This window comes from Corapipo altera, unplaced genomic scaffold (genome assembly GCF_003945725.1).
Source record: "Corapipo altera isolate COAL_440 unplaced genomic scaffold, ASM394572v1 175, whole genome shotgun sequence".
Taxonomy (NCBI): Eukaryota; Metazoa; Chordata; class Aves; order Passeriformes; family Pipridae; genus Corapipo; species Corapipo altera.
Window position 1 is genome coordinate 648,861 of NW_020884942.1, and position 14,384 is coordinate 663,244.

The following is a 14,384-nucleotide window of genomic DNA, read 5'->3' on the forward strand; positions in this document are numbered from 1 at the left end:
CCCTGCTCCTTGCCCATTTCCCTCCCTGCCTGTCCCTGCTCCTTGCCTATTTCCATCCCTGCCTGTCTCCACTCCCTGCTTGCTTCTGCCCAGCCCAGCAATGGTTCCATCCACAGCCACATCTACCCGGGACCGGAGCCCTTTGGGTGAAGGGGAGGGGAGTTTTCCCCCCTGCCAAACATGCTGACAACCAGCAGCTGTGTTTTGGAGCCCACCTGACTCTCAGTGTCCCCTCTGCCCGCCCGGTGTTCCCCACAGGCCTTCATCTCCACCGTGCTCTCCAAGCTGGCATTCCTGGGCGCTGCCGCCTGCTTCGTCCTCTCCGGGGTGGGTTTGACCAACGGCCCCCTCTGCTTCTACAATGCCTCTGAGCACAGCCTCGGGCACGGAGCCCTCTGGGGTTACCCCTTCCCGGATGCTGCTGGCCAGGTGCCTGATGCCAGGTGAGGGGCTGAATCACCAGTGCTGCCTCACTGGTTTATTGCTAATTAAGTCAGTGTTAATTATGGTGTGGGGGAGTGTGTGCTTGCAAGACTCTGGTAGCTCGAGGGGTGCCCACCTTCCAGGAATTTCTACATGGTGCTTTGCACCTCCACCACCCCCCTGACCCCACTCGCCCTCAGGCTGAAGGACGGGATGTCTGGGACACCCCCCCGTGGAGGAAAGCGATGGGATTCCTGACCTGCCATGGGCAGCATCCTGCATCTCCTCCCCTCCCCGTCACACAGGGCTAAGACCTACCTCTACGATCGGCACACCTGGAGCATCTGCCTGGAGCCAGAGGGCATTGTGGCCTGGAACGTCGTCCTCTTCTCCATCCTGCTGCTCGTCAGCGTGGCCGAGATGGTGCTGTCCTTCCTCCAGATCCTCAACGGCTGCCTCGGCTGCCTCTGTGGCCTCTGTGAGGGCAAGTAGGGCCCAGGGGCAGTGCCAGGAGGCTGCGCTCGGAGCAGGTGTCACCCCTGGTGTCACTTGGCTGGTGGCACACGCTGAACTGGAGGTATGGTAGGAACTGTGACACCAGCCCTTTGGGGTTGGAAAGCAGCCAGGTGACGGATGGAGGTGAGGACTCGGCTCATGGCACCCCAGCATGAGCCCAGCGGCTTCCTTGGCTGCCTCTACCCACCCCAGTGCAAAATGTGACACAATAGTGTTTGTAGAGACAAGAGCGGGACACTAATTTAATTTTTTTTTATCAGTTCGGTATTTAGGGCAGCTGGGCCGGTGTTTGTCACCTGCAGAGGGCAGGAGAGGGGAAGGAGACCAGAGAAGCAGAGCTGGGCTCTGGCTGGAGCACTTGGATAGTCCTGCTGGAGGAGGCAGGGCTGGAATTGAGGTGTAGCCCCCCAAAGTTCCCCCCCCCCCCCCACAAATGTCAGGAGCAGCTGCTGCTCATCCCCAGGACCAGGACCCCACTGCTGTGCTTACAGGGGGGTCACTGGTTTCAGTGCATCTCCCACTCCCCTAAACCTTCACAGGGACCCAGTGTGGGCCTGAGCCTGCCCGTGCTGGGAGGGTGTTTGCCCCCCACTGACAAGGGCCAAGGAAAGCAGTGGTGGTGGCAGCAGATTAAAAACACCAAAGCACTGAGCCAGATTAAACAGTAACTGGGCCATTGTGGTGGTTTAACCCCAGCTGGCACCTGAGCACCACACAGCCACTCCCTCACCCCCATCCCATGGGATGGATGGGGAAAGAGTCAGAGGCGTAAAAGTGAGAAGACTCATGGGTTGACATAAGAGCAGTTTAATAATTGAAATAATAATAATAAATTGTAATGTAAAGGAAAATAATAAAGAGATAGAAATAGAACCCAAGACAGACAAGTGATGCAACACAAACATCTCTTTATTGTCAGCCCAAATCCAAAACCCAGCCCTATCCCAGCTGTGATGAAGGAACTGAACTCTACTCCAGCCCAAACCCTCACAGTGACTTCAGGAGACCACTGAGAAAAAGCCTTTTCATGCAAAAGAAACTATTTAACGTTATATAACATGAAACATTTATATAACATATAAAACATTTATATAACATAACTATTTATAACAAGGGGAGGGGAAACCCCCGGAGCAGGGTGGTGGTACCAGATGTGGCACAGCTGGAGCACCGTGTCCCCCTGACCCAGCACACAGGGATGGCACAGGGTGCCCCCAGCTGCCTCCTTTTGGCATTGCTGTTGCCCCCAGTATCTGTTTCATGAGGTGGCTCTTGCTGGAAAGGAGCCGGGGGCTGTGCGGGGCGCACAAGCCTCCCCACCAACCGATACATAATTAAAAAAATAACAATAAAAGTGAGATCAAATCCAGCCTGGGGACGGTAACACTGCTCTGCGTGATGTGGCCGTGCTGGACTGGGGGGGGGTGGGACCCCAGGCAATGGGTTGATGTCCTGGGATCTGGCACTGGGGGGTGGGGGGAGCTGGCCTGGGGGGTCACTAGGACACGGGGCAGCTCCTTCGGCCCCGCTTCCCGTGGCGCCGGGGGCTGCGGCCCTGGAGGGGAGCAGTGGCTGTCACGGGGATGTTCTGGAGCACATCGCGCAGCGTGAACATGCTGAAGGAGATCTGCTCGTAGGGCGACCTCGTCCCGTTCTCGTAGAGGCAGGCGAAGGCGATGGCTGTGCCACCGGCCACTGGGGCCTCCGTGTAGGGCAGCTCCATGTAAGCCAGGTCTGAGTAAGCGCTCGGGCCCTCATAGATGACCCAGGGCTCTGTCCAGCTCTCTGCATCCCTGGGGAAGGTGCTCAGGTGAACCCCCATGTTGACCCGCGACATGGAGCTGGTGGGGTGGGAGTAGAGGATCCATGTCGGTGCTTGGAAGAAGGGAGTGGGGCTGCGGGTTGCCACAGGGTCCCCCTGGGCCGAGGTGACACTGTGGGCTTGTTGGTGATGCCCTGGGGTAGGACAGTCCTCATCGGGCTCGTCTGGCTCGTGGTGGCTGCCAGTGGCCACAGTGGGCAGCTCACCTGCTGCCTTCCGGGTGGGCAGGTACCGAAATCCCTGGAACATTCCCGGGGGCAGCCGTCGAGCTGAGTCCCGGAGGGGCAACACAGAGTCCTGGGAGATGGTGGGGACATACACAAATGGTGCTGGGAAGCCGATGACACTGCCATGACAGCCATGGGGGGGCTCGACCAGCCGCTGGACCAGCTGCCCCCTGTGGAAGACGGCCCCGTCATCCGTGCTGAGCGCCTGGACCCTGAAGCCCAACGGGCTGCGAGCGTTGCAGTACAGGACGTTGGATCCATCCTCCTCATCCACCGAGACCAGCTGGCACTCGCCCGTCTGCAGGTTGGGGATGAACTCCCCGAAGCGCCAGCCGTGGCCGTGGTCGTCGCTGTAGAAGGCGAAGGAGTGTGGGGTGGTCTTGCAGAGCTGCCCGAAGCACTCCTTGCAGTCGATGTGGTAGCTGTAGGCGGGCACCAGCAGCCGGCCGGAGCGCAGCTGGATCCCGTGCCCAGGGCCCAGCGCGAACGTCGCCCAGTCTGCGGAGCGGAGATGGGATGCGGTGAGGGTGGAATGGGCAAACAGTGACCACCACGGTACCCTTCCATGCCGCCCAGTGTGGAAGGGTCTCCAGGGTTTCCCCTGTCCAGCCAAGCCAGGTGGTGGGGCGGGAGGGCAGCCTCGTGCTGCCCGGTTGTCCTCACACATGGTCCTACCCTTGGCTGTGGGGAGGTCTCCATCTTCTTCCTACCCCAAGCGATATAGATACTCCCTCCATCCCCTCTCCCCTCTGCTTAAGGTTCTCTTCCACCCTCTTGGAAGCCTGTGGGCTTCCTACTCCAAGGTCACCTCCAGCCACACCACAGGTGGCTCCAGGAGGCCAAAACCCACGGTCACCTCCTTGCTGGCCATCCTTCCCCCTCCCCAGCCCTCTCCAGCTGGGTACCTTTGATGGCTGCACCAATGACCTGCTGTGTCAGGTCCGTGGCTGTGCTCCAGCTCAGGCCCTGGTCAGCGCTGGTGACGCAGCAGAGGCGGGTGACATTCTGGCCAGTGACAATCTGGTAGGCTTCGGGTGTCCTGCCCAGCACCGTGATGAAGAAGAGGAAGAGGGTGCCTGTGAATTCATCATAGAGTGGGCAGGGGTTCATCGACCGGTGGTGCTGCAGCGTCGCCGTCTCCAGCACGCGCATGTCTTCCCACTGACCAGGGAGGAGGAGGAGGAGGAGAGAATGGAAAGGGACGAGACAGGTGAGGAACATCCTACTTTTTCACCCAGAGGAACTGTGGCTGCCCTGCCCCTGGAAGTGTTCAAGGCCAGGTTGGATGGGGCTTGGAACAACCCGGTCTCTAGTGGCAGGTGTCCCTGCACAAGGCGGGGGGTAGAACGAGATGACCTTTGAGGTCCCTTCCAACCCAAACCGTTCTGGGATTCCATGATTCACCTCACCCACCCCTCCATGCAGCTGCCTCCAGGAGCTCAGCTGTGCCACACACAAGCAGCGAGGACAACCACCCATCCGTCCCCACGTCCCCAGCCCTGCGTGTCCCCCCCAGCCCGGGGCGTGCCCCCTGTCCCACCTCCACGTAGCTGCCGTAGATGGTGCCGCGGCGCAGCACCAGCAGGTTGGCGTGGGCGTCGTCGGCGCTGAGCCGCTCCTCGGCGAACGCCAGCAGCTTGGCCACACAGGGCAGGTAGAGCAGGGCGGGCACGCGGTAGGTGACACCATTGGATTCCCTCTCAAAGAGCACGGTCCGGGCAGGGAAGTGCCGGGAGCTCATGGGGTCTGCAGCAAAAGGATGCAGCCCCACCACAGTGGGTTGGTGAAGGGGGGGGGATCGGCTGCTGGGCACGGCCAGGGGCACTGGGTTGTCCTTGGAAGGGCTGGGGATTTAACTTGGTGGGTTTGGGCTTGGGGAAGCCCCAGGGAGCAGGGGCAGGGCTGGGATGGAGAGAGGCTGAACATGCACTGCTGTGGTGGGGAGTCCCTGCAGCTGAAAGGTTGGCCACGACTTTGGGTACCAGCAAGGAGGCTGACCTGGGGGCTCTAAAACAAAATTAAATAAAATTAAAACGATCTTCAAGATGCTCTTCTGGGAAATCAAGGCCAGTGAGCAAAGGAGCTCCCTGCTCCCTTCAAGTGGGCACTGGGAGGGCAGAGCCCACCTCTGCACACACAGGACCCCCCAGATCAGCCCGGGCTCATCAAGAGGGGGTCAGGGAGTGTTTTGTCCTGTACCTCTGGTGCCTCCAGCACAATGAACCCAGTGGGCTCCTTGTTCCCCCCCTCTGTGGGGGGAGCCTGGGGTGCACAACACAGACTGCAGGGTCCCTGGCCGGGCTGTCCCTGCAGCAGTGGGTGCGAGCTGTCCCCAGGTGCCCTTCCTTTGGGGACAGCAGGAGTAACAAACACCACTGTCAGCTGTCCCCAGGTTACGTCTCTACGTGTCCCTGGGTATTATTACCACAGGAAGAGATGGGCACCCCACTCCAGGCACAGCTGGAGCAGCCAAGGCTAACTTTCACCAGCGGTTTAATCAGGAGCTTTTGCTGATCTAACACCCCCCAGAGAAAGCAAAGGCACTCACCGGGTTCTGCTCGGCTGGGCTGTCCCCTCTGTCCCTCGGCCCCAGCAGCTCCCGCCGTTGCTGGGTTTCTGCAGAGCTGCCTTCTCACTGCTTGGCTGCCACCCCTCTCCCCTTGCAGGGTCCCCCCACCGATGGGTCACGGGGCTCCCGCGGTGGTGGTGGCCAGGAAAAATCCCTGAGTCAGCAGTGGAGCTGCTGGTGCAGTGCCCGTGGCACAAAGGCACCGTTATGGGCCCGGGCACAGCCGGGGGCCCCGCGGCTGCTGAGCCTCCTTCTTTGGACCCCCGGGGATGGGATGCAAGAGGAGCCATGATGGGGGAATTACATCTCCTGCCTCAGTTTCCCTCCTCCTGCAGGTTGGGAGGTGCTGCAGCCCATGTTCACCATGGTCCGCCCTGCTGTGAGCTCCCCAGCCTGGGGGTTGTGGTCTGGAGGGTCCCAGCCCTCCCAGGACCCCCAGCCTTCCCAGGACCACCAGCCCTCCCAGGACCCCCAAACTTCCCAGGACCCCCAAACTTCCCAGGACCCCCAAACTTCCCAGGACCCCCAGCTCCACCCAGACACCCAACCTTCCCAGGATCCCCAGCCTTCCCAGAACCCCCAGCCCTCCCACGACCCCCACACTGCCCAGGACCCCCACCTCCACACAGGTCAGCTACTAAGAAACTATTTTTACACCTGTCTCTGTCATCAACTTAGCTTAAAGGGCTTGACAAAATTCACAGGGCAGGTCATGGATCAGAAGCTCCAAGGGGAAAACTGACGCAGAGGCTGCAGAACTGCCCCTGAGGGGCCCCTGGGATGGCTCGGGGTGACCACGTGTGGCTCTGGCTGCTCCACCCTGCTGGCACAAATGCCTCCTGAGCCTCGGGTTAAGAGGGTTCCTGGAGCAGGGAACCGTGAAAATGCTGTTAATCTCTGTTGTTGCTGCTGGACACCTGTGCTGTGAGGAGCACAGGTTGCAGGGCAGGTTAACCCCTGCCTCAGCTGCTTCCCTGATGGATTTAAACAGAGTTGAAGAAAATCCTGGGTCTGCTTCCCACCCTGCTCCCCAGACAGTGTCCCTCATACTTCCCAGCTGGAGCTGCTGTCCCACAGCTTCAGTGCTGCCCTGAGGCAACACTGCCAGCCAAGCAACCCCAGATCCATCCTCCCCATCCAGCCACCTGTGGCCCTGCTGCTGTGGCAGTGCCAGGAACGTTGGTCAAGGTGGCAGCACCAGCCCTGTGGATGTGGTGACCGCTTGTCACCAGTTCCCAATACACCCCTCGGTGCCAATAGTGCCAATAAACTTAGAAGCTGAGCTGGTGTCTCCTACTTGCACCAGCAGGGGTGGCAGTGGGGACCTGGATGGCACCAGTGTGCCCAAAGCAGCGCCTCACCCCATCCCCTCCTAATCTGTGCTGGAGAGTTCGGCCAACGCAGCAAGGGGAGACCCAACAAACCCTATGCTGGTAAAGGCCTTCAGGAATGCTGATCCCAAAGGACCTTCCCTGCCCACAGACCCTCGCACAAGAGAGAGGGGCAAAGCCACAAAATGTCCTCCCAGAGGAGCACCAAGGTGTCCCATGTGGGGCAGAGGCTGCCACACCTCGTGACACAGGTGAAAGGAACATCTCACATGCCAGGGAGAAAGGCAGCCAGTCAGCATGCCTGGCTTTGGGACAAATGCTTGGGACTCCCATCCCGAGGGCACCCCCCGCAGTGCATGGTGGTTACTCCTCATTGAGCATGGATGCTGCTGGATGGGACATCCAACACGTCTCCTTCTCCTTTGAGAGCTGCATCCCCTTGTTGTGCTCTCCTTGTCTCCCTCCCCCTCCCCTAAACCCAAAAAATCAGGACTTGCTCCAGTGAGCTGTGACCAGACTGGATGTAGTGATGGATATCAAATGAAATTAAAGCAGGCAAATGATCACACCTGTGATTAATGATTAAGAAGCTGGAATGTCTATGCCAGCTGCAGCCTGCCCAGCACTCCCCAGCTGGGAGCAGGCAGGAAGGATCACGCAGGATCTGAGCAATGCAGAGCCTTTGGCTCAAGGTCCCCAAAAAGGGACCAACCACCAACTCGGTGACCCTGAACAAAGCCCCCACTGCCTCCCCCTCACGTACAAGAGTCCTGTCTTGTGTGGGTCAGTCACATGCCAGACATGGGGTGATGCAAAGCAGTGGGAAGCCACAGTGGGTTGTCACGTGTCCTAGTTGGTATTTGGGAGCTGCATCCTCTCCTGGAGACTGGTCCATGGTAATGGCAACCCCAGCTGCTTCCCCTTCTTGTGCGGGTGTTGGACAGTGTAAAGGTAGGATGTGTACTGGAGCTCTGGAATGACCATTTTCTGGCAGGTTCTCAGAGTCCTGTTGTCCAAGTCCTGTCTGAGGTTGTACCCCAGGATATCTGCAGCTCCTGACTGGTAAGGCTGGAGAGCTTTGTTCCTGATGTGACCCTTCCCCACTGGCTCCTGCTCCAAGAGACAGGTCTCCATGAGCTCCTTCTGTCTGGTTCGCAGGTGATCCACCTCCTTCTCCAGCACCTCCAGCCCTATGGTCTCCTCAATTCTCCTCCAGAAGCTCTGGTTGAAGTGCAGGTAGAGCTTCCAGTCCAGTGAGCACCACGCTTTTATCCGCTCCTCACTTTCTGGAGTCAAAGTCTGGACAGTGTCCTGACTTCTGGAATTGAGCTTGAAGTAAATCACATCATCCAGATCCCAGCACAAAGTGTGCTTCAAGAGGATCATGGACTCATCAAAGTAGTCCGCTATAAGGATGAGGTGGAAGTTCTGCTCGATCTCCTCGAGGATGGCCTGGGTGTACTTTGTGTCATCCTCTGCGTTGTTGTCGTAGCCAAAGTCAAACCACATAATATTCCTGGCGTAGATGTTCTGCCTGTAATCCGCTGGGTGGTAATACCTCGTGGGTGACGCCAGGTACTCGTTCACGTCCTTGGAGCTCCTGAAGGCAGGGACATCATTCTTGTAGTAGATGTAGGAAGACTCCAGTAGAGGAATGGGGTTCCTCAGGATGGAGAAGTAGAAGGTGTTGGGTGCCATCACCTTTTGCACCTATTTGTGGGAGGAAGAAGAGGTTATTCCGGAGGCACTGCTGTCCCAGCCAGGTTTCTCCGCAGGTGTTGTGGCTCTTTCTTACCTCCGAGGGGTTAAACCGCAGGTGGTTGCACATGATGTTGTAGTTCTGGCCTATGAGTTCAAAATCCTCCACAAAGTGGGCCCTGAAAATCCTCGGGTAGCCGAGGTGGAAGAGCTGGCCAGCAGGGAGGGCGACGGTGAGGTTGTACCTCTCTGCAAACCTAAACATGATGTTGAGCACGGTGCTGCTGGCTGTCTTGTGGGTCTTGAGGAACATGACGTTTGTCTTGGCATGGCACGGCGTGGGAGGGGTCAGCAGTGGCTGTTTGAGGCTCTGCAGGAAGGCGACAGTTTGGTCCTCGTGGCTGTTGAAGATTCTGCAGGAAGGCGACAGATGGGCCAAGTGGCCTCTGGGGCAAGTGGCCTCTCCGGTGCTGCACCCCATCTCTGAGACCTTGCACAGCCAAACCCAGGGGCTCCTCTGACACCACACCTCCAGCTGGTGCAAGGCTGCACCCAAGCCAGCCCCATCCCTCCAGCGCAGATGTCAAGAGTTTCCTCTCTCTCCCGTTTCTCCTTTACCCAAAGGCTTCAGCTCAATCCCTTTTTCATTCCCTATCCAGCTGATTTTGCCCTGAAGACCTGTATTTTGGCTAATTTGATTCCTTACCCACCCAAACATGGACCTAGCACTTATTTTGGGGACACTGCCTTTCCAGTATTAGCCTAAGCCTCATGAGAGCTGAATCAGGTGTCACAGTTAGGTCCCAGCTGCCTGGGCACACAAAGCCTTGCTTCTGCTTCACTTACCCGTAATCCTTATCCTTCATGTGGAAGAATCCTGACAGGAAGACGAGTCCCAGCAAAAGGCTGAAAATGATGAGACATCTGATATGCCTGGAAAAACAAGAAGAGTTTCAGTGGATTTTTATCTGATAGTCCTTCCCCGAACCACCAAACTTTGCGTCTTGCCCTTGGGAATTTTAATCCCTGGGAGCACAGTTTTAGCTCTCAGTGGTGGCAGCCACCTTTGTCACCCCCAGCTGTGTCAGCAGCTCTGGTGTTAGAGACAAGACAGTGAGAAATTGCATTTTCACTATTATTCTCCTAATTTTGGCCTTTGGCAAGACACAGTGTGCTTCACCCAGAGCCTAAGCTTTTCCAACAGCCTTCCACTCTGCTATGCTGCCTTTTGTTTTGCTTTTGTTTTGCTTTTCTGGGGCTTTAGAGTTTATTCACTATTCAAACTCCCAGATTATTCACTAGAAAACGAGCCCTTTGTAGGGCTAAAAGACTTTCCTGGTGAGAAACCTGAGCAGCTCCTGTAACCGCATCACTCCAGAAGATGGGGAACACAAAGAAACACTAAATGGAGGAGTTTTTTTTCAATATAACTGAGATTTTTCAAGTCAGAAAATCAATTAATAACCAAACAAGGTTTGGTTTGTAATGATTAATTACACCCCACTTTGAAATGGAAGGGCTGGGTAACAATGAGGGGGAGAATGTTTTCCAGCACTAATTAGGCAACCACCATGTATCAAAGTGTCCTTGCCTGTGGCAGGTGGTTGGAATGAGTCCAGGGGGTCTTTAAGCTCCCTTCCAATCAAAACCATCCTGTGATACCACGATCATCACCAGTGTCCTGCTGGGACACAGAGAGGATCTTCTGAAGGTGTGACGCCCACCAAAAAGGAATTTTTCATCACCAAGCTTGATCTGACTTCTCTGATGTTTTAACTCATTGTGAATTCCATGTTTTCAGCCACCATTCCCAAAATGCACTTGATATGGCTTTAAGTTCTTTAGGGAAGATATAATCCCAATTTACAGCATGCTGTGGTCACACTCATGGTTCCCACTCTCCCAAGGGAGCAAGCAAGGCTCCAAACCTTTCTCCCAGAGCCCTTCCCAAAGCCAGAGAACACCCTCAGCCACAGCTGGTACCAACCTCTCACAGGAATTTACAGCACAGCTTCTGCAGGAATAGTTTCAAGACATTGCTGCAGGCAAGATTTCATGAGGATTTCCTCAGTTTTGGTCCCAGGTTTGTTGGGGGGCAGGAGTGGGACAATCCCCTATCCTGGGAGATGGGATGGGAGAAGGAAGGCAGAGGGGCCCACAGGCAGCAAGCAGGCTCACATCAGCCACATGCAGCCCCTGCCAATCTTCTTGGTCTTTCATTTAAACTGAAAGATGTTGCTGGTGCAATAGTTTTCCACCACCCTGTCTGCCTGGAAGTCCTTCCTGAGCTGGTCTGGCAATGTCCTCCTTTTGCACCTTTTTTTAGGTGCAATTAGTGCCATAACAGTCCATTTATTTGTTTGGGTGGTGTCCCCAGAATGGCGACTCTGACTGATGTTTCATGGGGCAAACAAATCGCACACACCCAAAATCATCCTGAAGGCAGGTCAGGCTCACAACATGCTCTAGAAGGACTAGCAGCCCCTCCTGCTGCAAGAAGACAGGCTCTGTAGACCTCTGCATCCAATCACCTTAGGAATCCCACGGTATTTTAATAATTATTTACTTAAATAAAGGATTACAAAGTGCCCTCCTGCCTCCAAATCTCCAGACACGTCCAGCACAGACCCGTTTTGTCAGCCCAAAACCAAACAACAGCTGGATTCTGTATCTGGAGACACAGTGGGGATAAAGGTCCAAATTATCTAGGCCAAAACCATGGCAGTTTTAAGGAGGAAGAGTGACTGATTTCTGTGGCACATGGTCCGTGGAGGTGCCAGGATGCACAGAAATAACAGGCTTCTTGTCCCGGGGATGACAAATGATGCATTCTCATGGCACAGTGCTTGTTCCTCCGGGATGGAGTGATGGATGAATGGATGGAAAGATATCTGCCTTCCAGCTCAGGGAATGAGCAGGGAGTGGGGACATGGAGGGGACTCTGCTGCCCCTCAGCCCAGCAAAGGCATGCCATGGAGGTGTCCAGGGGAAGGGCCAAGGGCAGGGATCGAGGTGATCCCCGGGGAGGAGTGTGGGAAAACAGAGACGGGGGGATGAGAGGAGGGGCTGAAGGTATGTGGGGTGCTGGTCAGTGCACTCGTGCAGCTGGGTCCTGACCACCACAGGGGGTCCTGTCCCCATCACCCCCTGGGCTCGGCCACCCACAGCTGCACTCACAGGGGCTGCCACTGGCTGCAGCATGACAGTCCCACACACCAGGTGGGAATAAACCTCTCATGGACCAAACTGATGGGACCTTTCCCTCCTCTTATGACAAATCTCCAACATTCCTGCAGACCTTGTTCTTGTAAACAAGTGAGCTCTTGAAATGATTCAGGGTTTTTACTGATAGAAACTGTGTAGGACCTTTACCCAGAGCATACACATCTCGTTTTAAACACAGTGCCACTGCTCTGCCAGGAAACAGCACAGGACCAGTGTGGGATTTGCTACCAGACCTTGCTTCCAGTGACAAGCGAGTAAGACATGACAACTCCTTGAAAGTCTGCAGAGAACAACGATTACATTTCAGGCTCTATATGCTTCAAATACACCTCATGGAAGTTTTTGGACAATGCTCTCAGGCACATGATATGATTTTTTTGGGTTATCCTCTGAAGGGCCAGTAGGTGGACTCGATGATCCCTGTGGGTTCCTTCCAGCTCAGGATATTCTATGATTCTGTGTCCTGCAAAACCGCACTGGGGTTTCACCCCCTGTTAGGCTCCCACCACCCTGTGAGAGCCTTAAAGACTGTTCCCTTAGTGTCATACACCCCACCCTTTGTCACAACACTGCAAGTCTCTGACCTGAACAGAATCACGGAATCATTTAGGCTGGAAAAGACCTCCAAGACCTGGCAAAGTGAAGCTCAAGAGAGAAAGCCCCAACTCGAACACCGCACTGAAGTTACCTAAGCATCCGTGACACGCAAACAGCCTGGGAGCCCTTGGAGGAAGCAGCTGGGAGCTGACTGTGAAAATAACACAATTCTTCTAAGAAGCCAAAAAACCTGCAGAGCGCTCGGCAGGGCTGGCGCCGGAGGCTCCACTTGCCTTTCCAACCTGTGCTGTGCCATCTCCCAGCTGTGAAGAAAACATGGAAAACTGCCTCTCTTGGAGGTGCCGCTACAGATGCTTTTAAGGCTTGGGGCAACCTCCTTGTTGCTTTGGCTTAAGCAGAAAATAACAAGACCTCTGCGTCAACTTCACAAGGTTCTTTCAAATTAAAAGACCTGGAACACCGGAAAGAAATACTCATGGCAAAATTAATCCCTACACTGGAGCAAACTGGAACTAAGGCTATAGGTTATTAACAACTTCCAGGGATTACCTGAACCAGAACTTCCCGCAAAGTGAGTTTTAATTCGGCACCCCAAGCACTCGGCTCCCTCTGCCCTTACCTTGGAGTGCACCCAGGGCTTTTCATGCTGCTTCGAGCTGGGAAATGTCTCATTTGCAAATCGATTCCAGCACCCTTTTCATCTCCTCTGCCTCTTAGTGCCCACGCACCTATTTCTAGCATCCCCTCCCGGCTATAAATGGGTAGGTGAGGACACAGGGAGTGGCTAGGTGTTTCCCAGAGTGGGTGGGAGTTAATTAATAAGCCATGGAAAGCGCTGGTGTGGCAGGACATCAACAGAGGTATAAAAAGCTGCCCCAGGACACAGCATTTGCAACAGCTTTGCAGGGAAGAAAAGGTTTGGCAGGGACCCCTTAGTGGGGACCACCTTCTCTCCTGGCTGCAGGAGGGAGGTGTGGGGGGCTCACAGCAGGATCCAGGCAGGGTGCTGGTGCTGTGGGGCTGGTGGAGGGCACTGGTCCCTTTGTGACCCTGAATGTCACATCGCCTGGGGCCACAGTCAGCGCCTGCTGTGCCTTTCCTCTGCTTCTTGCACAGTGGGTTGGGACTGTAATTCCCCGCCAGACACATTCGGTAAGAGAAAATTAGGGACATCAGCAAAACAGGAATGGCGCTCACCTACTGAAAATTCCTCTTAAAACATTTAGACTTCCCACTTTTTGGTAAAAATGGAATTATTGTAGCTGGAGGTTAACAGCTTAGACACTTGGCTGCATCCAGGCCTTGGTGGGGGGAGAGCTCTTGCCCATAATCGGGCCTTATTTTATGGTTTGTTTGCAAAATTACTTCTTGGTGTTAACTACCATTGCAACCTGCATTATGCAGGAATTTAAAATTCCACTGAGGCTGCTGTACACCAGCACTAGACAAAGTGGGTTTGAGAGTTGCAAATTGCCCTGGTGAGAGCAGGATTTGTCCTGCAGCTCTGGAAGTGGGGTCATCTCCCTCTTCCCTACGCAGAGATGAAGCCAATGCTCTCCTCATTTGGGCAAGAGTGTTGCCACATCTCCCAGCCTGGATCAGGGGGGATTAAGTTGTTGCTTTTCATCTTTTACGGCCATGCCACGTTCCATGCATCTCCTGGTGGTCCCCTTTCCCTCCCCACCCACGGTGTCACCTTCCCAAACCTCGTATGCTGTATCCCAACCTGCCCCACCAACGGCCAAGTCCTCAGAACTCCTTCACCCGTGGTGCTCTGTCTTCAGAGTGCCCAAAAACGCAGCATTTCCTTTTAAATCACAGCTTCCCCAGGCCAGCCCCAACCCCAGTGCTTACCAAGATCAGAGATTAGCAAGGTGTAGGGTTGCCTTCCCTGAGTTTCTTGCTAGAACACGAGTCAATGTGCTCTTTTACGGAGAATTTCTAGGGTTACTCTTGGCACAGCACCCGCTGCTGCTGGCAAAGGGGGCCCATTTCATCGACCTCTTTCTCCTGTT

General features: G+C 55.3%; 3 protein-coding genes across 8 annotated transcripts in view; 1 reads left to right on the plus strand and 2 right to left on the minus strand.

Moving 5' to 3' along the window:
* TM4SF19 (transmembrane 4 L six family member 19) overlaps positions 1–1,850 on the plus strand; it is a 4,336-nt gene extending 2,486 nt beyond the window's left edge. The window contains exons 4-5 of the mRNA XM_027661871.1: positions 259–443; positions 729–1,850. Of these exons, the coding sequence (XP_027517672.1) occupies positions 259–443; positions 729–915 (372 nt within the window). The 3' untranslated portion in view covers positions 916–1,850. The remainder of the gene's footprint in view (positions 1–258; positions 444–728) is intronic.
* A 139-nt stretch (positions 1,851–1,989) lies between these two features.
* Positions 1,990–7,029, minus strand: NEU4 (neuraminidase 4). 3 transcript variants are annotated; one of them, XM_027661870.1, is made up of 5 exons: positions 6,177–7,029; positions 5,537–5,711; positions 4,529–4,734; positions 3,894–4,149; positions 1,990–3,486 (listed from the first exon to the last, which is right to left on the minus strand). In XM_027661870.1, exons 3-5 carry the CDS (start codon positions 4,727–4,729, stop codon positions 2,438–2,440), a joined length of 1,506 nt encoding a protein of 501 aa, XP_027517671.1. In that variant the 5' UTR covers positions 4,730–4,734; positions 5,537–5,711; positions 6,177–7,029; the 3' UTR covers positions 1,990–2,437. The 3 variants fall into 3 exon arrangements, with proteins under 3 accessions (XP_027517671.1, XP_027517669.1, XP_027517670.1); XM_027661868.1 differs by having other exon boundaries at positions 5,537–6,016; positions 6,071–7,029; XM_027661869.1 differs by lacking the exon at positions 6,177–7,029 and having other exon boundaries at positions 5,537–6,024.
* Positions 7,030–7,381: 352 nt separating this feature from the next.
* Positions 7,382–14,026, minus strand: GAL3ST2 (galactose-3-O-sulfotransferase 2). Of its 4 annotated transcripts, XM_027661861.1 has the most exons (5): positions 12,989–14,026; positions 9,433–9,519; positions 8,684–8,999; positions 8,590–8,598; positions 8,281–8,488 (listed from the first exon to the last, which is right to left on the minus strand). In XM_027661861.1, exons 1-5 carry the CDS (start codon positions 13,540–13,542, stop codon positions 8,387–8,389), a joined length of 1,068 nt encoding a protein of 355 aa, XP_027517662.1. In that variant the 5' UTR covers positions 13,543–14,026; the 3' UTR covers positions 8,281–8,386. The 4 variants fall into 4 exon arrangements, with proteins under 4 accessions (XP_027517659.1, XP_027517661.1, XP_027517660.1 ...); XM_027661858.1 differs by having other exon boundaries at positions 7,382–8,598; XM_027661860.1 differs by lacking the exon at positions 12,989–14,026 and adding an exon at positions 10,574–11,162 and having other exon boundaries at positions 7,382–8,598.
* Between the last annotated feature and the right edge of the window lie 358 nt (positions 14,027–14,384).